Below are 25089 nucleotides of genomic sequence, written 5' to 3'. Positions count from 1 at the left end.
AATTGAGCTATGTGGATTTGTTGAATACACTTGATTCGCCCGAGGATCGAGAGAGGGCAGAGGTATGTATCTCTACTTTATTTTCTTGATTTCATGATTATATGCACGTGTACATGTGAACTTGTGATAAATTATAATCTTAGAATTTTTTCATACAAGAAATATCCATAACTTCTTCATCAATGGCGAGCCCTCCTCTGTGCACTGGAGAAGCATCTCAGGATTTGGTATACATTTGTTTGATATATTACATTAATTATTTTTAACCTACAATACTTATCGTTATATTAATTTTATTTAATCTTTGATAATTTTTTTAATAGGTAATAGCGACATTTTTTCGATCAATGGTGAGCCATCCTTAGTCCTTTGGAGAAGCATCTCAGGCACCGATACACCATTGTTCTCTATATTATAACTTTTAAGTGTTTTTGATGTATCTATGTTAGTACATTGTATTAATTTTACATTTAATCTACAATAGCCCCCTTCGCGGTTCGGCCATAACGTGGATCCTTTTAAGTTTGTCTTCAAGGAAGCTCCTAAGACTGACAAGGAGAGGAGAGTGAAGGCATTAGATCCGAGATCAGCCGATGAGGTAATCTACATTTTAATTGCAAAGAAATTATAGTTAAATGCATAGTGTATGCGGGAAAAGTGGTCAAATAAAACTAAATATGTGAAAATTTATTAGAATACTAGTCCACACACACACAGAGGACTTCTTGATGCAAGTTATGGAGTAACGTAGTGTTACTCAGCTTCCCAAGGAGGGTCCCATGGTTCTCTATCTCACAATGTCCCTCAAACCAATGTTTTTGCTCTCAAATCATTGAGCAAAATGGTTTAGGGATGGCAAATATGAGAACGAGAGATGCTTTTGATTGATTTTAGTATGAGATGTGTTGTAAGCTATGTATGATGCTAAAATGCAATAAACTAAATGATAAGATGACAAGATTAGTATGAATACTATCCTAGCATACTATATTTAGTCTATAATTGAACTAAAATGATAAAGAAAGTAATCTAAGCATGCATATTAGTCTAATTTATGATCTAAAAGAGGCTAAATGATGAGCATATATGGAATGAAAGCTTGAATATATTTGAGCATAAGTGTGATGCTTCAAATTTGAAAGATGATTGTTAAGAATGGAGGAATGAGAGCTCTATTTATAGCACAAACAGGGCAATGGATGGTCAATGGTTTAATCAAGGGCCAGGTTTGAAAGTTGGGGATCCATGTGCACAATTGGCACCAATAAAATGGTGACAAGTGTCAACATAGGATTGGGTTGAGAGAAGAGGTTGGAGGCATTAAAGGCCCAAGAAGACCTCATGGTTATCTAAAGGCTAAGGGTCAAGTCTAGATTAGGATTACCCAATGGATGGAGAGTTAATCCAAGGACAAACCTTTGTACAAATGATTAAGAGATAATCATGGTCAAAGCATTAATGGCCTGATGAGACCCTTGGGTTGGATAGAGGTTGAGTCAAAACAAATGTTTTAACCATGTGGGAGGGTTTGAATTAACCATTAATGGTTATTGGAGACTTTAGGGATTAAGTGGTTGAAGGTTGGAAGCCTTCAATGGTTTTCAAAGACTTTGAGACATTTAGTGGTTGAAGGTTGAAAGCCTTTAATGGTTATCAAAGACTTTGAGGCTTTGAGAAGTGACTTCCCTTTGCTTAGGGATGCGACAAAGTTTAGAGGAGGGGTTAGGTTAATTAGAAGCGATTAGAAGATTCTAGAAGGGATTAGAAATGGGTTTGGGATTTTGCAAGTGGATGGGGGGATAATAGGATTTAAATTGAATTAAATGATTTTATTCAATTTGATTGCAATTTGGAGAAATTAAATAAATTAGATTTATTCAATTTAGGATAACTATTTAATTAAATTTGAATTTAATTAAAAGTGGATAGGAGGATTTATTTGAATAAAATGATTTATTCATTAAATGGATATAGTGAATTTTATTTAAATAAATTGAGTAATTTACTTAATAAAATAGAAGAATGTGGATAATTTAATTAAATTGGATTTAATTAAATAGAGAAATGAACATAAAATATTCATTTAGGAATATGGTCATTTTTATACGTCTACAAATAGTTATGTTGTTAATTGTGAGCTATTTTCTACAATAGAATTCTAACTTGGCTTTTGAATTGTGGTTTTGCAGCCATCTAAAGAGCCGCGTACTGCACCAAAGAGGCTCGATTTTGATGATCCACCACAAATTTTAGCATCATATAGTGTTAGTTGTGGTCATAGAATGACCAATACATGTAGATATATTCTACATTTTTATTGTATATCGATTTGGACATGGCATATGCCACATTTGTGTAATACTTGTATTGACTTGGCAGACATGCCTTTTTTTGATATATATAAATGTTGATATTCGATCCAATAAATGTGAACTGAGTTCATTATTGTGTATTCGTTGTATTTCATGGCTACCCTCTTATAAAGTTAATTTATCATTTGCCTATGTAATCAACAATATGAATATAAACAACAAAAATCTATGATATAAAACATTGCAATTGTGGAATATGATTTGATTAAATTTCTAAAATGAATTAACCCTACAATACTCCTTGTATTCAGTTCATTATTGTGTATTCGCCGTATTTGGTGGCTGCCCTTTTATAAATTTAAATGAATATTTGCCTATGTAATCAACAATATGTGTGTGGTGCGAGAGCACCCTCATGCTCACAATGGTCAAATTTTGGTTCTCATGTTTGGGGTAATTTGGATCAAAGATGTAAAAGTTGCTCAATTGTTGTCAAAGTTTGGCTTCATTTGGATAAAAGATGTAAATTTGCTCAGTTGTTGTCAAAGTTGTCAAAGTTGCAAGATAGGCTAGAATTGATTTCGTTCGTCGTGTGCACAAACTGATGTCACAAGCGTGTTTGGGTGGAAAATTTTATTCTATGAATTCTCCTATCATGCATCCCAAATTACCGAAACGTCGAGAGTCATACCCTATCGACGCGATCTCTCAAGTGCCCCGAGTCAAAAAAATTGTCAAAATTTGATGAGTTGTTTCTTCCAATCCAAGACACATGATTGATCCATTTGAACCTATGGGGTCATGTGAGACTCCTCTACAATGACCTATCTCAATTTCTGATGACATGGAGCCATTTTCAATTGGTAGCATTTTTTCGCTTGCTGCAAAAACCGTCAAATGCATGCAATGCAAAGTTGCAAGATAGGCTAGAATTGTTTCCATTCATCGTGTGCACAAACCAACATCATGAGTGCGTCTGTGTGGGTATTTTTATGGTGGGAATGCTCCTCTTGTGCATCCTAAAGCGTTGAAACGTCGAGAGTCATACCCTACCGGCAAGATCTCTCAAGTGCCTTGAGTCCAAAAATTATCAAACTTTGACGGACTGTTTCTTCCAAACTAGGACACATATGATTGATCTGTTTGAATCTGTGGGGTCATGTGAGGCTCCTCTACAATGGCCTATCTTAGTTTCTTATGACTCAGAGCCATTTTCAATTGGTAGCATTTTTTCGCTTGCTACAAAAACCGTCAGTTGCATGCAATGCAAAGTTGTAAGATAGGCTAGAATTGATTCCATTTGTCATGTGCACAAAATGACGTCACGAGCATGTTCTGGTGGGCAGGTTTACACTAGGCATTATCCTCTTATGCATCCCAAAGCACTGAAACGTCGAGAGTCATACCCTACCGACACGATCTCTCAAGTGCCCTGAGTCCAAAAAAATATCAAACTTTGACAGACTATTTCTTCCAATCCAGGACACATATGATCAATCTGTTTGAACCTATGGGTCATGTGAGACTCCTCTACAATGGCCTATCTTAGTTTCTGACGACTCGGAGCCATTTTCAATTGGTAGCATTTTTCGCCTGCTGCAAAAACCGTTAGTTTTATGCAATGCAAAGTTGCAAGATAGGCTATAATTGATTCCGTTCATCTTGTGCACAAATCAACATCACGAACGCATCTGGGTGGGTAGGTTTATGCTAGGCATACTCCTCTCATGCATCCCCAAGGACTAGAACGTCGAGAGGCATACCCTACTAGCGCAATGTAGAAGTTGCTTGACAACTTTTTTGACAATAATGATAATTTTTGCTCAAATTGTATTAGACTCAATCTATGACTCCTATGACCTGATAATGACTCAAATAATTCTCCATGATTATACAAGAATCAAGAATGCTCATGATTGACCTTATCAATAATGATCATGATTGACCTTATCACATCACATAAACTCAAAACATAGTCACAAAACAAACACAAAAAATAGTCACAAAACATTGTCATATATTATTTAAAAATTTGCCTCTAAATATGTTCAAATCAGTTCTTGGCTATTTGAATATACAAAAAAATGTCTTACAAATCATCTCATGGGCTTTTATACAAAATTTGGCATTACAATATGTGCGATTCTGCTCATCGCCATTTTGATATACAAAATTTGGCATCTAAATATGTACAAATCAACTCATTGCCATTTAAATATACAAAATTATGCCCTAAACATGTACAAATCAGCTCATGGGCATTTATATATACAAAAAATGAATATAGAACAATTCGTTGACAAAATATACAAAATCATTCTACTCTGAACTGTAGAATCAATCAAGTGAGCCTTCAAGATTGGCTCTAACCCGTATTGTGTCAAGTATTGCCTCGTGGTCAAATTCACAAACTTTCCATAAAATCTTGTTATGAGGTCTACCACAATACTTCACCAAATGAATATTTGTTGCAACAACAAGGTTAGAGAAATGGAGAATATGTCTATGTGTTTCAAAGTCCTTGAACAACCAAACATCAAAATTATTGATAGGGTATCTCCTAAGGCATGTTCCTGTCATGTCAACAGACCCTATTGGGTACTCAATACCCTCTCTGTCAATGATTGTGGTTGTCAATTTTCTTTTAGGCTCAACACAATGACACAAATACTAATTCGTTCCTTCTTCATTATTCTCTTCTGCAACAACTGCATACACATGACCTGCATTTTATAAAGTGATAATTAATACCAAAAATAAAGTGTGATGTACCATAAAATGAACCAAAAAGAATACTTGCGAAAAAATTAACTCAAAAAATCACCTGAATCTAGTAGGCTAGATATATGGTCAAAATCCATTGATGTCTCCATTTGGCTCAATTGTAGTGCTTTGGGAATTTGATATGCATCAATGTGAACCAACGGTCTACAAGACCATTTGTCAACCCACTCTTGTGATTCACATTCTTCCCACATACAATACATGCATGAAGAGAAAAACATACCATGTGTATCATATAAATTACTAGTGAGATTGCATTTGAACTCATAAATGAGTGCATGTCACTCGATCCTGCAACTGTATAACAATCTAGATAGTTTTCAATGTTAGATTCAGTGATCAACCAAAAATATCTATGAACCATTGACATACCTAGATTACCAAGACCCATCATAGAGTTACATCATCACACAATTGTTTCTACATCTATCAACTCATCACCACCTTCGTACTTCATTTCTTCTCTAGCTAGGGCTATTTTTACACATGCTCTTGCACCACTGTGCTCTCCCTTACCAAGTCCAGCCTCAGTGAAATTCCAAAAATGTTGTACACCGCTTGTCATATGCATCCTTGTCAACCAATAAAACATCCTTGCTTTCTTGAATTGTGCGGTGCAATTATTTGATCATATTAAGTGTCGATTGTATTGTATATTTCTTTCCTTTAAATTATCATAGAAAAATTTAAAGCATCCTTGTACAAACCCCGATGAATGAGTACGATCATCACTTATGTAGAAGTGATACTCTCTTACAACCTTTCTATCCTCCTTTGTGCTATCATGCACATGCATGAATGTTATGTGTACAAAAATAGAAACTTGTGTAGAATGATAATACATAGATTGCACTTCATTTTGAGGTTGTAGTGTATAATTTTCAGCAAAATCAATGATAGAGACAATGGTTCCAATAGAAAATGGTTCCTTACATAACTTGAATTTCTCATCTAACCATCGAGCTCTATGTGTATGCATTATGTACTCATAAACTAGTTTCTCTTGAAACATTTTCATAAATTCAGCTACACATATCATTTTTCACTAACTCACATCTCTTCAAATCTTTTCCATCTTTAACTACATATGTGACTATCTTGTATTTTCCAAAAGAAACTAGTTTCCTACCAATTTCATGTTTGCTCTCCAAATGTACACATCCTAGTAAACGTTGCAAACCACCACATATAGAACAAGAACCTTCCAAACAAGACATCTTATAATAAATGCAACCATCATGTCTATTACATAGAACACTTGAAATAAATTCTCTTATCAACTTAAGAGGTGCTTGTATATTGCATTCCTACAAAACATCATTAGTGTGCAAAGTAGAAAAAATATGACGAAAAATATCATAGTGCATGGAAAATTCAATATGCATCCTACAACAACACTTGGTGCATACATGATTAATCTTAATATAAAAAGGTTTTGCGATTTCAAAAATCTTTGAGAAATTCTTATTTGAGGAAACTTTTCAAGGAATCTTTCGTAAAATTTTGTTTGAGTCATATCCAAATAGTGTTTGGCATGTGGCTCATGATTTGTAGACCCGATTCGCCTTCTAACAACATCTCTTTGGTTGGGAGAAACTCTTGTGTTGTCATGCCAAAAATTTTCAATTAATGTTCTTAGTGCATCAACAACAACCTTGTCTTTGCGTGGTAGTCTACTCGAGAATGCCCAAAGAGAATTATTGTTAGGTTCCTCTTATTTTTCCCGCCTCTATAATTCTTTACTTAATGTTGTTCTACTAACATTTAATGACTTACTTGTTTTTCTTATCAAACAATATTTTTTTATTTTCTTGCTTATTATGGTTGATGTAATGACATGTTGAGTAACATTAGAATCTTTAGTACATGATTTTGAACCAATAGCAATGCATCAAATAGATTTCTCACAATAGTTCTTTCACTGTTACTTTTGGATGATCTTAGGCCTAGACTTTTCATTGTCTCTCTAAAATTCAAATTTTTAATCATTTGAACAATTAATTGACATCTTGCGGTTTGATTTAAGTTTTGAATATAGTTTTTCCATATTCTTTTAACCATTCTCCTACAAGTTCGTTCATTCATTTTATTGGGCATTGGCTTCAATATATTCCCATCAATGTCAATTAGATACTTTGGTTTTCTACGAATGATTCTAGGAGGTGTTAACATCGGTGCATTGCATGCATTGTGTACATTCAATTCACCAAATAGTGCAGGTGCATGTTCATCATTTAATTGATTATTCAATGTGGTCTTTTCTTCAATTGCATTAGGTTCATATGGTAAATCAAATTTCTCTTGTTCAATTGCATTAGGTGCATTATGTTCGTTTGGTAAATCGAATTGAGATGTTAAGGATGACATACCTTCTTGTCCCATTGTTCTTATGTCATGTAATTTCTTCATACGTTGCCTTTGTCTTTCCTTTTCATCCTCTTGTTGTTCCATTATTCCTCACTTGTTCTTTCCCATGGTTGTCCTAAATAAAATCATATTACACATATATGTAAACAAAATTTCATAAACAATCAAATAACCATAAATATGCATCTTATCAATATTTTTAGAATCAAAACTATTAAACAATCACAATAATATTGACAAAACTAATAAGAACAATAATTCAATCATTTGAAATCATGCAAAAATAAAAAATTCACTTACTTCTAGGTATAAAACAGTGACTGTTGTAGTGGGGCCTTCAACAACCTCAAAATTTTTTTTGAGGCCGTAAAGGATCTTGGGCAACTAAAACTATGTCTAAGTACTGCATACACGGTCTATTAATAACCATGTACACATTGTTAGCTTCCCTAAAATGTTTGCAAGCCCAATGATATTTTTTGGCACCATGCACGCACTCCTAGGCCTTAAAAATGTTATGGTAGGGAAGTGAACTAATAGGCTTAGTACCCTGTATGCACTATTTATAGTAAATAAAAAGTGAAGGAAAAGGGAGGGAGGGAGAGGGAGAGGGGTAGAGAGAGAGAGAGAGAGAGATGATTTCCCAAAGCCCACCACAAGAGGAGTGTGGAGGAGGGATGATGCACACTTGTTTTTGTACACTGCGTCAAATGCTAAGTCTATCAAGGAAAGCATAGGCCCTCTCGAGCTCAAACTATGGACCTTGGGATTATTAGGTCTACTGCTCATCCAAATGGTGACCACTACATGGTAGACCTAGTTACAATACACCAATATAAAGTAAGGGAGATAAAGGGGGTAGGGAGAGAAGAAGAGAGAGAGGGATGGGGTATGAAGGAAGGGAGAAGGGGAGAGAGGGAGAGAGAGGTAGAGGAAGAGAGAGAGAGAGAGAGAGAGAGAGAGAGAGAGAGAGAGAGAGAGAGAGAGAGAGAGAGATGATTGCACAAAGCCTACCGCCAGAGGAGTGTGGTGGAGGGATGATGCACAATGGGTTTTGTACACTGAGTCAAATGCTAAGTCTATCAAGGAAAGCATAGGGCCTCTCGAGCTCAAACTATGGACCTTGGGATTATTAGGTCTACTATTCATCCAAATGGTGACCACTACTTGGTAGACCTAATTACAATACAACAATATAAAGTAAGGGAGATAAAGGGGGTAGCGAGAGAAGAAGAGAGAGGGATTGGGTATGGAGAGAGAGAGAGAGAGAGAGAGAGAGAGAGAGAGAGAGAGAGAGAGAGAGAGATCAATTAAATTGTATCCTATCAAATCAATCTTACTACATAAGCTAATAAGATAGTTAAATGCAACGGAATTGATTTCCTTGGTATGGCTATAAATTTCTACCCAGACCATGAGTTTGGAAACCACTTCATATTCTAAGAATTGCAGGGGAGAAAATATAGGAGTTGAGAAAATACAACACCACAGGAGCCTGAAGATCTTCTGCAAGCCGAATAACCTGTTACAAGGAGAAGCAATGAAGCAAAATCTGAAGAACATACAAAACACAGAGAATATGCTCAAAAAGAGAGAGCTCAATATTCACAAAAATATGTAATGTGATTCTTACAATGAAAAGAAAGAACTCAACCTTTAATAGGTCAAGAAACCCTAAAAAGGGAAAACCTAGGTTTGCACATAATAATTAATTAAAACAATTAATTATATGCACCTAAAGTTAGCTTAAGTGTAAAAGAGATAAAGGGAACTTAAATAATTAAACAAATAATGTTTAATTAATCAAGTAAATACCCGAATACTCTAACACCCCCCCTTAAGCTAGACTTAGGGAGAAGCTAAAACCTAGAACAACTATTGAAAGCAATAAAGATGGGTCCCGGCAACAAGGCCTGATCAGGTACCCAAATACAATGAAATCTCTATGAACTGGAGAAAAAGAGAAAACCACGTGGGAACAAAACTCTACTCCAAAAAGAGATGGAAAAAAAAAATCACTGAAGCATGAAGAACATGCAAACTCTGTCAAAGAATAACTGCTGATCTGAAGAACATCCACTGAACTAGAACATGACCAGGTAGAGAAGACTGTAATCTGCATGAGTGCCCTCAAATGACACTACTCGAATCAGGAGGCAAACAAGGCAAAACAACTGAAATCAAAGATACAGATGGCATGAGAAACCAATGCCTGAAGAGCTGATCAATCGAACCACAGAAGCATTAGAACCAACAGGATAAACCTCCCCATAATGCGGAAGTGGGAGAGGGACAGGAATACTGAAAAGGATAGCCAAAAACAACTGCATGACGAAGAATCAAGAACATCAAAGGTGCTGAGACACATCATCATGAGGTGAATGTCATGGAAGGAACACTCACTTGACAAAGGAAGATGGCAAACAAAGGCAAACATCAACCCCCTCATGGCACTTGATCAACAGTGCATGTACAACAAGACACAAGATATGCAAGATTTCAACTAAACATTGCATGATGGCACTTTATCTCAGTGCATTTGCATAATTACAAGCTACAATGATAAGAAGACTGGAAATAGAAACGAGAATCAAAACAGAGACACCCTACTCAGAAAAGAGATCCTAGGACCTAAAACAACCACGATATCCACCAGAGTGCTAAAAAGAAAAAAACTAAATAAAATATGCATGGAGCAGAATCTGGAAATAAAACCCATTTTTATAGAAAGTACATAGCACAAGCTTTCCAAAAATATAAAGTTTTTGAAAAAGGGAGTTCGGATGCTCATTCTACGTCTCCTAGAGTGCAAAAAAGAAACCTCACTTTGACTGTAAAAAAAATACAGTCAAACAAAAAAATTGGAAAAAATTACCAACACCATGAGGTCGGCCTTAGAACTAGCTTTCCGACGCTTATTCGTTCTCGAAAAAATGACTCCGTATGCCCAAGATAGGGCCAAAAAACCAAACCCCCCCTGAAAAAGCCAAAAAAAAGGGGTCTGGTTGCTTGTTGGTGGTCCGGTGGCCAGTGGGTGGCACACCGGTGGCGGGGTGGCGGTTGAGTGGTGGCCCGGTGGCAGAGTGGTGGCTGGCCGGAAAATAGGCCGGGCAGAGGCGGCTGGGCCAGGGCTGAGCGCGGCAAGTTGAGCGGGGAGCGGGCGGGGCTGGGCTGAGTTGCAGGCGGGGAGACCGACAGCGACAGGCGGCGGCGGGCTGGGCAGCCGACAACGTAGGGAGGCGGAAGCTGGTAGGGAAGCTGTGGGCGATGGAGTCAGGCGGAGTTGTAGGCGGGGACACCAGCGGCGGCGACCGGGAACATGCGGAGGCCGACGGAGACTGGCCGGCGGGGGCCGGAGCAGTGACATGCAGCGGTCGGCGAAAGTGCCGATAAAAGGCAGCACGGGGCTCGAGGGAAGGCAGCGGCAGGGCCGTACTGACAGTGTGCAACAACGCAGGGGCCCCACGGTACGGTATCGTGGGGGCCCTAAAAAACTTTGCCACAAATTTTTTTTTTTTTCTTAAAAAGAAACAAATCTCTTTTTTTTTTTTTCGCTTTTTTTAAGATTTTTTTTAAAAAGAAAATTTCGGCCTGCATGCCGTAAAAAGGCAAATTTTTTATTTTTTTTGAAATTTTTTTCTCGATCTGCGTGCCAGGGCCGTACGGCTTGGATCTGAGAAAAAAATGGCTCCCAGAGACTCAGGAACCAAAATAGGTCGAATTTTATATGACCATAGGGGTTTTCGGGCCTTCTGAGAACGATGGTGAGGTCCGTTTAGGCCCAAAGTGCTCAGAAAAAAACTCAAACCCTAGGTACACAAAAAAATTCCTGAAACCCCAGATCTGCTTCCAAAGCAAAAATTCTCAAAACAAGAACAGGTAGTTGCAGATTCAAGCTCTGATACCATATAGGAGTTGAGAAAATACAACACTATAGGAGCCTGAAGATCTTCTGCAAGCCGAATAACCTGTTACAAGGAGAAGCAATGAAGCAAAATTTGAAGAACATACAAAACACAGAGAATATGCTCAAAAAGAGAGAGCTCAATATTCACAAAAATATGTAATGTGATTCTTACAATGAAAAGAAAGAACTCAACCTTTAATAGGTCAAGAAACCCTAAAAAGGGAAAACCTAGGTTTGCACATAATAATTAATTAAAACAATTAATTATATGCACCTAAAGTTAGCTTAAGTGTAAAAGAGATAAAGGGAACTTAAATAATTAAACAAATAATGTTTAATTAATCAAGTAAATACCCGAATAGTCTAACAAGAAATTAGGAAGAAAAAATGTGCATTACCAAAGATTACCCCAATCCTACCACAAGAGGAGTGTGGTGGAAGGATGATGCACAATGGGTTTTGTACACTGATTCAAATGCTAAGTCTATCAAGGAAAGCATAGCCTCTCAAGTTCAAATTGTGGACCTTGGGATTATTAGGTCTACTATTTATACAAATGGTGACCACTACATGGTAGACCTAATTGCAATACAACAATATAAAGTAAGAGAGATAAAGGGGGTAGGGAGAGAGAAAGAGTGGGGAGGGAGAGAAGAAGAGAGAGAGGGACGGGGTATGGAGGAAGGGAGAAGGGGAGAGAGGGAGCGAGAGGTAGAGGGAGGGAGAGAGAGGTAGATGGAGGGAGAGAGAAAGAGTGGGGAGGGAGAGAAGAAGAGAGAGGGATGGGGTATGGAGGAAGGGAGAAGGGGAGAGAGGAAGAGAGAGGTAGAGGGAGGGAGAGAGAGATAGGGAGAGAGAGAGACCCTATATGCGCTTGAGAGGGGGAGAGAGGGAGACAATACACATACATACACACACATGTGTGTATATATATACTTAATGTATTATATATTATATAAAATATATTATATATATATAATATATTATATTTAATATATAATATATAAATGTATATATTATATGTATATACACATATTATATATACAATATCATATTATACACACTCCCAAATTTTAAACAAAAGTAGCACGCCCACCTTGTTTTAGCTTTATTACCATGTACCCGCTGTTTATAGTAAAGACAACACGTACACACTTGTTATACCATAGGTACCCCGTACGCGCTTTTGACTGTTTAGGCTTGGAAATAGGCCTAGATGACAAAGCTACGGGTTGGAAGTTTGATTTCCCTCCATTTCCCTCCTTTTTGACGTGATTTATTTTATCAACTTGGTTTCTCGACTTTGTCATCACCAAGTTTACACTTCATCAAGTGGGCATTTCTAAAATTTCCACCATATTTTCACCCATCTTCTGAGCTTTCTAACCATATAATTTTTTTAAAATTTGAACAACAATGACATTATTATTGAATTTCTTTTACTAGTGTCTCCATAGTTCTCACATACATACGTGTACCATTTTTTTAATAACTTTTGATCTACTTATCCAAATTTTAAAAACTTTTTATATTATTGTAGTGCACTTGATTCTTTACAATTTTAAAAAAAAAAATTATATTTTTGATTTTTAGTGAACGTTATGCTTCGCGCACGAACATGTACCTAGTTTTTCAGGATGTGCTCGATTGGAAAATTCATAAAAAAAAAATACTCAACAAAAAATTACAAAAAATTACACAACTTCTAGTGCTCACTCTTAACTATCTTTCTGCCAAAGGATTTGTCAAAATACTAAATCTAACTATGACTTTTTTGATGCACACGTCAGACACTATGTTATATTTTTCAAAAAAAATCAAGGTCTGTTTTTTGTGTGTGAAGGATTTGACCCCCTTAATCTTATCCAATTTTGAAAAAGTTTAGTAGTTTGGAAATTAGATTAAGAGTACTACAATATTTGTTCTTTGATTATCTTCATATCTTGAGTGGATGACTTTCAAATTTTTCCTCCAAGTTCAGGTTCACCTGATTTTAGAAAAAAAGTGTCCACTTATACCCCCCTTTTTGACCACCATCTTTGTGCACTTACCCACGAGCTATGAAATTATTTGCGATTCCTTTATCAGTCCTCAAGGAACACTCATAAGATCTTTATCCGATTTCTCCACACTTGAAACATTTACCCAATAATTCCCTGCTGCTACTGCCATTCCCTTTTCTTTGTGTCTTCTGATCCGTTTCTTTACTCCATTTAGATCTTGATTCATCTTCGGTAGTTTTCTTCTCCATACTGCCACTCATCTGCCCTCTATTCATTACATCTCTCTCTCTTCCCTTAGGGTTATTTTGTTGTCTTCTTTTCACTTTATCTTCAACCTTCAAAGCATATTGGTAAGCCTCCTCAACTATAGAAATCTTTAGCATACTCATCTCATCTTGAATGTTAAATCCAAGTCCATTTATGTATCTAGCCACCTTCTCTCTATCCATCTCTCTATGTTCAACTATGATCACCACCTTGTAGAATTCCTCCGTGTTCTCTTTCACACTCATGTTCCCCTGCTTCAAGTTCTACAACTTCTTAAACAATTCCAACACATAGTCTCCTAGAATGAATTTATCCTTCAATCTTGCAACCATATGTCTCCACTGGGTGATTTTCATCTTACCATTCTCCACTCTATCTCTCTACAACTCGTTCCACCATAAAGAAGCATGCCCTTTCAACTTAGTTTGTGCTAACCTAACCCTCTATGGATCTCTAATATCCTCAAACTCAAACGAGTCCTCCAGTTATATGATCCAGTATATCAAGTCTTCCGGAATCAACATAGTTGAAAATTTAGAAACCTCCACTTTATGAATTTTACTCACTTGTGCTAGTTGTCTAAGGAATCTTTCTTCCCTTTCATCTTCCCAGTCCTTCACCCTCTTCGACCTCCAATTCCTCTCCAACCTCTTCATACTCATCCTCCGATTCTGGATTCCTCTGCAATCCAACCAAGGCATTTCAGATCTCACTCCTCATCTCATGTCTGAAATCCTCCATCATCTGCTCTACCCTTCGAGGGTTCATCCTTCTTGGTGACATCTCCTCCTTTGCTCTGGTGCAATTGCCTCATCTCGGTGATCTGACTACAAGTTTCAATTACCTCCCCATCGGCGATCTATTGAACACATTCACAACCTGCCTCAAATCGGCGATCTGTTCACCCAAAGGAATGCCTCAAGGTTCACAACCAACTCTAATACCACTTGATGTAGTCATAATCCAGAGGATCCTCAGAGAAAATAGTCCATATCATGCAACCAGAGTAACACAACGAAAGCAACAACAAAACATAAAGAAAATGTTGATTCAAATATCTGCAACATCATAGATTCACTATAAATCAACTAACAACATCCGATGTACATGCAGGCTAATAGGCCTAGAACAACTTACATTCCAGATTACAGTCCATCCGAACCTCCAAGAGGTATCCAAATTACATAATATGAAATCATTCTCATACAATCTTTCGCTTCTCTCTAAGGATCAATTAAAACAATATAAAGATCATTTGGAACACATCTAGGTCAACCACAAAAGATCGCATTCCTTGAAGATAGGAAAACAAAATGTGTAAGATCTAGGTCAGACCAAAGTGTGAAGATTACCTCCGACAAAGACAATAAACGAAGTGCGAACCACCAAAGAAGGTTGGCCAAGGGCCTAGGAACATTGTGCATGGTGCCAATTAGATTCGCAAGTTGATACATTTCTCCGCAAGAGAAGAAATCTCCAACTAGCCATTAAGCAAAAAAACTGCTCTGGTTTTTGTAATCTTGTGTGTGTGTGTGTGTGTGTGTGTGTGTGTGTGTGTGTGTGTGTGTGTGTGTGTGTGTGTGTGTGTGTGTGTGTGTGCATGTATATATACATATATATACATATACATATATATTAGTGGCTTGCTACTTTTGCCCCAAAAAGAATGTTTCCCTCGTGTTCTCTAACCTCTGATGCAACATTGTTTAAAATCATTTCATAAAAAAAATGCATACAATGCTAATGTTTGGTCAATATTTTTTTAATTTTTTTTAGTAAATATTTTTTTTATTAATTTTTTAATAAGATTAAAATAATTATTAAAAGGACAATATAATTTGACCTAAATTGATTACAATATAATTTTTTAATTTTATTTTTATTTTGGCCAAACATAATTTATTTTCAAAAAAATCTCGAAATTAAAAATTAAATCAAAATATGAATTCAAAACCACATAGAAAATAAGACCATAATTATATGATCCTAAATGGTAATTAAGAATGGCTAGGGTGATCAAAAGTAATATTACAATAAAGCACATATGTTAAAAGAAATTATTATGCAATGAATAGTAGTGTAATCATAACAAGATTATCATTTCTAAGATTATCATTTATATAGAAGAGCAATGAATAGGAGAGAAATCATAAATTAGACAAACATCATAACAAGATTATCATTTATATAGCAAGAGCAGTGAATAGGAGAGAAATATTAAATTAGACAAACTAAAATAAGAAAGGTGTCAATCTTATACCCAAAACTTTAAATGGTGGTAGAATTAGACAAACTAAAATAAGAAAGGTGTCAATCTTATACCCAAAACTTTAAATGGTGGTAGAATAGGAGAGAAATCTTAAATTAGACAGACTAAAATAAGAAAGGTGTGAATCTTATACCCAAAACCTTAAAAGGTGGTCTAATATCAAATAGATTCATTAATCTAAGTTTACATTAATTAAATAAATCTAATAACTGAAATATAAATCAACTTAGAATAATTAATTATGATTTGTGGAAGAGAGGAATCTGTGTTAGTTAAATAAATTTAATAATGAAAATATAAATCAACTTGATTAATTAATTATGAGTTGTAGAAGAGATTATTAAATAATTAAATGATGAACTTGATTAATTAATTATGAGTTGTAGAAGAGATTATTAAATAATTAAATGATGGTCTAAGATATTTAAATGTGAAAGGTATGAAGGTATCTACCTCTAAGAACAATGATTTATTGATACATTGAAATTTTGATGCTAAATTTATTGATACATTGAAATTTGTATATAGATATAAAAAATACAATTTATAAATTTCTTGAAGAAGGTGAAAATATCATGCATAAAGATTTTCATCCTCCTCAAGCAAGGAACGGTGTTTGGTTTAGCCTACTTGTCCATACAGAATGAAGAATCATATGAAAGATATCATATCTCTTTGGAGAATCCTTGTGCCACAAAAAATGCTTTCTAACTTTACCCACCCTGAAATACATTGTAAGGTACCTTTTCTCAGAAATACCAAGAAGAATATTTTTCAAATTGGGTATGTCTTTCTCTGCTACTATAACAGAAAAAGACTGCCATTTGAGCACCTCACTAAAAGGAAGGAAAAAATTGTCTGCTATTATGACAGGCACACAATCATAGTAAATTGCCTCCACCATCCTAGGGCTATTTACTTCATAACCCATGGGACAGATACAAAACTTGCTTTCCTTCATGTGTTGTACATAGGATTTCTTTTTGGCTATTTCAGAAGGTAAGTTTTGATAAACCCTAATGTCAGGATCCTTTTCTTTCCAGTACTTAAAGAGCACAGGCCTTACTCTCCCATGATTGCCCCCTGCAAAAAATGCAAGAATGGGTCTTTTTATTGCATATAATCCACCAAGCCCAGCTGGTGGCTGCTCTAAACCATGCAAGTTTGTTTCAGGGAGTCCACCATCTTTACCCAGATGAAAAAACCCATCTGAAAGGTCTGCATTACATAAAACCTTGACAGCATTCAATTTTAGTTCATTGTGCCCAGCTGTTGTGTAAGGTCCCTGCAAGCACGTAAACCCAAACATAAGACAACAGGAAAAGTGATAAAGTAAAAAAAGGTGGCACTTAGTTTGACGTTGAGCATAGATTCCATGCAATTGCATGGGATCTGAAACAAGCAGTGAAAGACACGTTAAGACTGACAAGTGCAGTTATAAGCTCTGGGCAGGTGTTTTATCTAATGGTGAGTGTTTTTTTCTTGGAACAGTGAACAAAAAGGAGAAAAATGGCACATACCCAATCATGGCATGCAACGAAAAAGTGATCTCTGCCATGGGTTCTGTTCCAGAAGGGATATTTGCTTGCCAACATGTTAATTTGGTCTTTTAGGTAGATTGTTATTTGTGGTACGTTTTGGTATTGAGAAGCATGAACCCCCACCCTCATTTCATACACACTGTAAGGAATATAATACATGAAAGCTTTCCTGAAATCCTTTGTCACAAACTGCTTGTTTTCTTCCATCTGTTTCATGAACCATCCTTCTGAGGCATATATGCCTTCCATAGGTCCTTTGTGAAAAAAGGGTTTCTCTCCATCGCTATAAACATATACTTTAAAGAAGTTTTCCATTATTTCATAGCTCCTGCATCCATTAAACACCATGATGCTTTCAAGTTTCTTCCATTGATTCAGCCTTGATTCATATAATAAATGCAAAAGAAATATTGTTACCTTTTAAAACGAGAAAGATTATGATATAAAGGTCCATAGAGATCTGGATCCTTTGCAAGTACAGCTGGTGAATTTTCAATTTCATTTTTGGCAAATGTCAGTTGTTGCTCAAGTATCTTCTCCCAATCCTGCCCCTACAAGAAAAAGTCCATACAAAAGTTAGGATGTGAACATAAATTTTCCACATTGTAAGCTCCATAAACAGTATTTCAGTAACCATTAAGACTTCAACGCCTCATAACATGGCAAAATATATGGAAACTGTTCAGTAATTTATCAGTATTTCTATTAAAGACTCTTTTATCTTTCCCCGATCTGCATCTCATTTTATCCAATTTTATTAAACACGAGACAGTCTGCTGCTTTCTAATCAGCCCAAACAAAAATTTCTAATCAAAGAAAAATCTTTGCTATGTAGTTCTAATCAACCCAAAGCCAAATTTTTACATTTCTGATCAACCCAAAATCGTTTCATACAATTTCAATGAAATGAGAAAATCCCAAACCATATTTCTACTGAAATCTGTAAACTCAAAACCAGATGTTATATTTCTGATGAACCAACCAAACCCACGGCCATTTTTATCACTTCTAACAGATCAGAAACCAAATCCTCCAACTCCTAGAAATCAAAAACCATATTATACAATTCAACAAACCTAAAACCTAATAATCACAGCTACATATGCTACCGAGGGATTGATCATACTATTAACCAGGAAATCATCACCCACAAAAAACTAATACGCATCAATACAAAGCACTAAAATGAGCAGAATTGCCTGATCATGTTGAGGCCTGTTATAGCCCTTCTGAGAAGAAACATTAACAGCATTCAAGACTGAAAAAGAGTTTGTATCCTTGGTAGAATTGTGGGATTCCTCTCTCACACTGTTCTCCACAGAGGCATTCACATTATTTTGGTTGCCAACTGAAAAGTTGTTAGAAAGACCATCCTCATTACTCACATTAAAAGACCCTTTGGCACTACTAGAACCACCATCTAAGCCCAAACTAATGTTCCTTTTCACATCACCCTGCACAACTCCATGAGGGGACAAAGCATGATCAAGCATAGAATCATTTCTTCTGTTTCCCTCCACTAAACCTTGAGGGCTCAAATCATTAGTATCCTTAGAAGCATCACTGCCATATTCTTGCACTAAACCTTGTGGTTCCATAGATGGGGAAATGTGGGCATCATAACTGGATTGAGGAGCAATTGGGCCATACCCGATTTCTGCAGAATGCAAGGAAAACCAAATGGAGGGAGAATATCTACTGTTCCATGATTGAACCAGAGCATAAATTGCACCAACTCCAGCCAAAACCACAACCAATCTTTGAAGCTGCTCCTTCCATAGCTTGGATCCAACAAACCCACCAAACTCCATAGCATTTTCTTCTTCTTCAATCCATTCATTTTCTATTTATTTACTTTTCCAATACCCATGGCCCTACAATTTGAAATTTTGGAGCACTGTGGTGAAATAATTGTGAGGAAGTGGAATGGTAGTTGAAAAACACCACGAATGCAATGCTTAGGTTTTAAACATAAGTAACAAAACGTGTCAAAGTTGTGAGGTGTACATAAATTCGTGCCAAAAGCTGCATATACTGCGTTTCTTCTGCCGATATGGATGAAAACATGAAATTACTTCCACCCATTTCGAATTTACGTAAGTTTGTTAATTTGTTTGAAAGTTACTAATTTTAGTCACTTTGATCTCGAGTTATCCTGATACTGGTTTCCGCGATCTTGGGATATATTACTCTACACAGATTACCAATTTCTCACGACTCCATTTTTTTTGTAGCTTGGACTACAAGCCCATAATGACGACGTTCTAGATATCTATCATGATGTCTTTTACATTGGAGACACTTTTTTTTTTATATGTATATATTAATTTTTATTTATTTTTAATGTATATATAAAAAGGTATATATGACTCAAAAGTTTCAACAAATATACTTTATTCTATACTGTTATTCATTTTCAACAAATTATAATTTAAATGTAAAAAATTTAATAAAAATATTAATCATAAGTTGTGGTCTTAGGTGGGGGTGCATTACTGAAGGATAAGGATAGGAAGGATTAGAGAAATACTTTTATAGAGTCTATTTTAAAAATCGTAATTGTTATAAGATAAATAAGAATCTTTTTAACAAAAAAAAGAGTTCTTTTTAGATTATAGATTTTTGGGGTTAGAAATTCCTCCTGTCAATTTATTATTTTTGGGGTTGAAAATTCCTCTTATCAACTTATGAGATTTATCTATGACATGTTATTTATAAAACCACCAATCTATAGTTGTTGTCAATATCTGAAACAAAGCAAGTAGAATAAGCACCAATTTCAATTTAAGGGTGCAATTGATTCAGAAGCTTCAAGAATTGCAACATAGCTTGTTCCGACTTTTTACACATATAGTCTCTAGATTTATGATGCTAAATTGAGGGATAATTATAATTAGCTTTCTAAAAGTACTCAACTAATTTTTTAGCATCTATTATTGTTAACTGTAATATCATCCACAATTAAATAATTACATAATTAACAAAACAACATATAATAGCATAAATTGATGACACGTGTTTACTATCCATAGATCAAGACATACTAATTACAATAATGCCAAGTAGTTTGAGTCGTTACAAAATAGTACATAAGGGGTTATAATCCTTTACATTCATCCATAGGGTCGGTTACATAGAATACATAAGAATAGAGTATGATGAACCTACTCATAAGAACTCCAGAACCTATCACCTACTATGGGCGAAACATTGTCCAAACGTATTACCACTCTTCCAGGAAGTGATTACACTTCTCCATAATCTTTCATGACCACCCTACTAGGAAGTGATTACACTTCCTCAGAATCTTTCATGATACAGAGGATTTTTCGCCCAACATGAGGTAGACTAGCCAAGTAACACAAAAAAGAGTAATGGAATAGTGTGGTAAAATAATGTAACATCATCAATTCAATGATTCAAGATCTATCTTCAACATGAAACATAATATAATTTTCAATACAATTCATAGAAGATTCCAGAACTCATGAGATCATGGAATCACATAAAAAAATGAAGGATGATGTATCTATTCATTTTCTGACACACAAACAAACACCTTTATGAATCAAATGAATGGTTCTTCTACTAATGATAACATGGTTATGCACAATAACCACTCTTTCATTCATAGTATATTGTGTTTAATGTGCATGTTAAACTTCTTTTTAAGCATATTATTATTCTATATGCACTCAATTCTAACTCAAAGTTTTATTAAGCATATAGACTCATAATAGAAATAATGAAGACTTCTCAATTTAAATAAAAAGATATTAAAGAAAAAAGGTATAACATATATGTATGTATAAATATATATATAGTCAATAAACATATATATGTATACATTCTTAATGAAAAAAAACTTAAATAAGTCATCTTCATGATTATACTCAAATGCTTATGAAAAATATACTAAATATAAATCTTCGATTTTTTATATTATTTTAAAATGACTTCCCTTAAGTAAGATAATATAACCATTTCCAACCCCATAGTGCTATTCACCTATAGTAGATTTAGGTAGAAAAATAACCACCATGTTTTGGAGCATATTAAATGATCTTCATTATAATTCTTTACCTCAAAATATTTAAAGTAATCATTAAAGCTTTATATTTTAATTTCTATATAGGACAACTAATTTCTCTTAAAAATATATCTCTATAATACAATCTTTAGACTATCTTCTCCCAAACAAAGATACAAGGATATCCTATTGCAGACCTGGATAGGTGAACATCCTCCATTGACAAAAGACAGACTAACTTCTAATTTATTTATCATCAAGGCCAAAATACTTAACATTAAACTAACTAGGTATTTTCTTCAAGAAAGCCGAGATCTAACTTAACACATTATCTACTTCCAAATTGTCCTTACATACATGTAGAGTTGGATATACAGACATGCATAGCAGTAATCAAGTTCTCCTTTCGGGTTTGGTTCACTGCATACAAACACTAAGTCTAATTTTGATGATCAAATAGAAGCCCACCCATAGACATAATCATCATTCCAATCCTAATGGAAGGAACAGAGATTGATATCAAATGTCTCATAACTCTTATTTTTGCTTGGAAAACAAGAGGCACTTATCAATTCATTCACAGATCTAAGATAAGGGAAATCTCAGCCTTGTTTGGAATTAAGTATAAGAGGCAGTAAGTTTTAGTTGTGCATTCAAAATTGACCTCTATACTAAACAGTATGCAACTGAATCATTGGTGTAAAAGAAAGGAACGCTTTGTAATGTATGAACAATGACTATTAAAATAATTTTGTTGCATGCGAGTATTATAAGACATTATCGATTTTCACATATAAGTTACTTCATCGTAGAATTATTTTTCATTCGTTTGACCAAATTTTTTCATGATCAAACATATTAAGCAACATATTAAATCTAGAGAATGTCAATCAACTCTAAATATTTAACACTAAAGTGTGAACTTAATATATGTGATTTATGAGAATAAATATTTAACACTAAAATGTGAACTTAATATATGTGATTTATGCCATTCACCATCTTTATGATCCCTCTCTATCATGAGTCACAAATGAATCATTTCCTCCCTGATCGATACCCTCTTTAACTTTTTTTTTCTCTATTCTTCTATCAAATGAATCATTTCCCTACGCATTAGCAAAATGATATTGCAGAAAACAAGTGGTTCCCCACATAACAGAAGTTTCATCCTTTTAATAAATGAAAAGTTCACTTTTCTTCATTTGCCCATGTTTGATCGATCATTTACAGCGTTATGGTGAGTTGTTACTGCGTTATTTAGAAACATCCATATCTCTCTATTCCCATTATCGGCCATCCTTCTTGAAATAAGGCAAGCTACTAATTTTAGTTACTTTGATCTTAAGTTATCCTCATACTGGTTTACCATCCATTATTATGAGTAAATCGGCTGTACTCACTATTTATAACGAGTGGTGGCCTCATGTTTCCGCGATCTTGGGATATATTACTCTACACAGATTACCAATTTTCTCACGACCCAATTATTTTGTAGATTGGACTACAAGCACATAATGACGTTGTTTTGAATTTCTATCATAATGTCTTCTACATTGGAGACACTTTTCTTTTATGTATGTATTAGCAATTGTATTTTAGTGTGTAATGGGTATGTCAAAGAGATGTGGAAGGTTAATTATGGAAAGTTTGATCTATTTTTTTGCATAAACTTGTGTAGTGCATCAGGTCAACTGGTAGGTCATGAAGTTTGTGCAACAAAGGTCTCAACGAAGAAGTAATAGCTTATAATCAATTATGCATCCACTTACAAGGATCCAATCATAACTGAAACAAAACATTTGAATCAAGAAGATAATCAAGTTTCATTACCAACATGCTCATGTTATGTTTGCAATAGGGAGCATGAGATAGAGGTTGAGATAGGGCTATAAAGAGGGATATATAAAGGGGGAAGAGTGAGAAAGAGGTGGGTAAATAGATATAGATAGAGTTGGAGATAGAGATGGAGAATGGGGAGAGGAAAATGGAGAGGAGAGAGATATGGAGAGATAAAGAGAGGGGGGAGAGATGAATATATAGAGATGTGTTGGTAAACATATTTGTTGCTCTTAAGTAATCTTCTTGAAGAACTCTGTTTCACCCTTTGATCACAGCAAAATGTTCACAACAGTTGAAGAATCACAAAACAATATCGATTCCTCTCTGCGTTTGAGAGGGGAAACTCCCTCAGATGATGGGGATATATGGTTTTTCTAGAGTTTTAAGAACAAAATGTATTAAAAAAACTAAATGAAGGAAAGAGAAGTAATCTTATAAATTGAAGTTCCACATGTTCAAGTTGAGATACTAAAACTTGACATGATAATCTTTTCCACATGCAATGTTAAAGGAAAGCAAATGGTTATCATTGCTGAAACATAAGGATATTAACAACAACACATGAGATTGAATTGAAAACACATCCAAAACATTTCTCTATTGCTTTCTTGATTGAATAGTACTATTCGAGTCCTTCTTACAATGCCTTGTGAAAAAGTGGAACCTTTTGATTGTATTACAAAGAAGTATATATAGGTGAGGCTAGTAACCACTTAAGGTAACTACCTTAACCACCTTTTATAACTACTTAGAATAACTAACTCTTTAAGTGCATCAACTTGAAATAACTAACTTTTTGGAAAAAAAAATAGTTACTTAGAGTAGGTACCCAATTTTGGCAGTTAAAATAACTACCTTGTGATAAAGAGTTGGGATAAACCTAACTTTACAATAAAAGAGATCAAGTCAAGACTCAAACAAGAAAGGCTTGATCATGATGATTATTTACAAAACAATCCAAAAACATGACTCGAGCCATACACACACACACATAAAAAATGAGAACTATACAATATATGCAATGCTGCATTTATTCCATGCTTGCCGAAGGTGCCGTTGGTGGAGCTGTTGATTCTGGAAACTGATTTTGCTGACCAAATTCTTTTTCCTTGCACATTTTGAAAAGTTTGATTGCTGGAGTAACAGATTTCCCTTAAAAATTAGGATGTTAGCTATCCTCATATTCTAGGTCTTTAGGTTCCTATAGATGTTGCTCAACTCTGAGACCATTCACGATATTTGAGAAATAGAAGCTTTCAAGGAAGTGTAGGTGTCGATCAATTTATCCATTGTATTTTCATTGAATACTTCTCTATTGAAGAGTTGCTAATCAACCATGTTCTGGAAGCCATTTTGTATCACTTGTGAGCCTTCCATCAATGATGTACTCAGAAGGATGGTGGGGAGTTGATTCCAGAGTTTTGCATGCACTTGATCACAAGTATAAGCTTTTCTTGTTCTATCAAAAATTGGTTGATGATTACCAACGTCCAACCTATGCTTTTTGACCATATTTCTAAGTAGTTCTCTGTATTAGGTAGGATTTTCTTTTCTACAAGGATGTCAACATTAATCTCCATCATTTGCCTAAAATCATTCATAATCTCTTTCCAAGCTGCTTCTTTTCTAACACTTTTCAGGTCTTTTTCAATGGTCTCTTTCCTGATTAAGGCTTCATAATGAACAACCTTTGCCTTGACAAAGAAATCAGGTGCAATGGACTTGATCTTCTCCACCCACCTCTCGGCCACTTTCCCATAAACTTGG

At 35.2% G+C, this 25089-nt stretch overlaps 1 protein-coding gene across 2 annotated transcripts; it reads right to left on the bottom strand.

Annotated features, from left to right (window-relative positions):
* Nucleotides 1-16401: 16401 nt before the first annotated feature.
* On the bottom strand, nt 16402-19396 carry LOC131055049 (probable glycosyltransferase At3g07620). Of its 2 annotated transcripts, none has more exons than XM_057989662.2 (4): nt 18650-19396; nt 17868-18001; nt 17430-17778; nt 16402-17194 (listed from the first exon to the last, which is right to left on the bottom strand). In XM_057989662.2, exons 1-4 carry the CDS (start codon nt 19259-19261, stop codon nt 16508-16510), a joined length of 1782 nt encoding a protein of 593 aa, XP_057845645.2. In that variant the 5' UTR covers nt 19262-19396; the 3' UTR covers nt 16402-16507. The 2 variants fall into 2 exon arrangements, with proteins under 2 accessions (XP_057845645.2, XP_057845655.2); XM_057989672.2 differs by having other exon boundaries at nt 17868-17995.
* Nucleotides 19397-25089: the final 5693 nt, after the last annotated feature.

Source organism: Cryptomeria japonica, chromosome 2, assembly GCF_030272615.1.
Source record: "Cryptomeria japonica chromosome 2, Sugi_1.0, whole genome shotgun sequence".
In the NCBI taxonomy this organism is placed as follows: Eukaryota; Viridiplantae; Streptophyta; class Pinopsida; order Cupressales; family Cupressaceae; genus Cryptomeria; species Cryptomeria japonica.
This window is presented reverse-complemented; position numbering and strand designations above follow the sequence as displayed.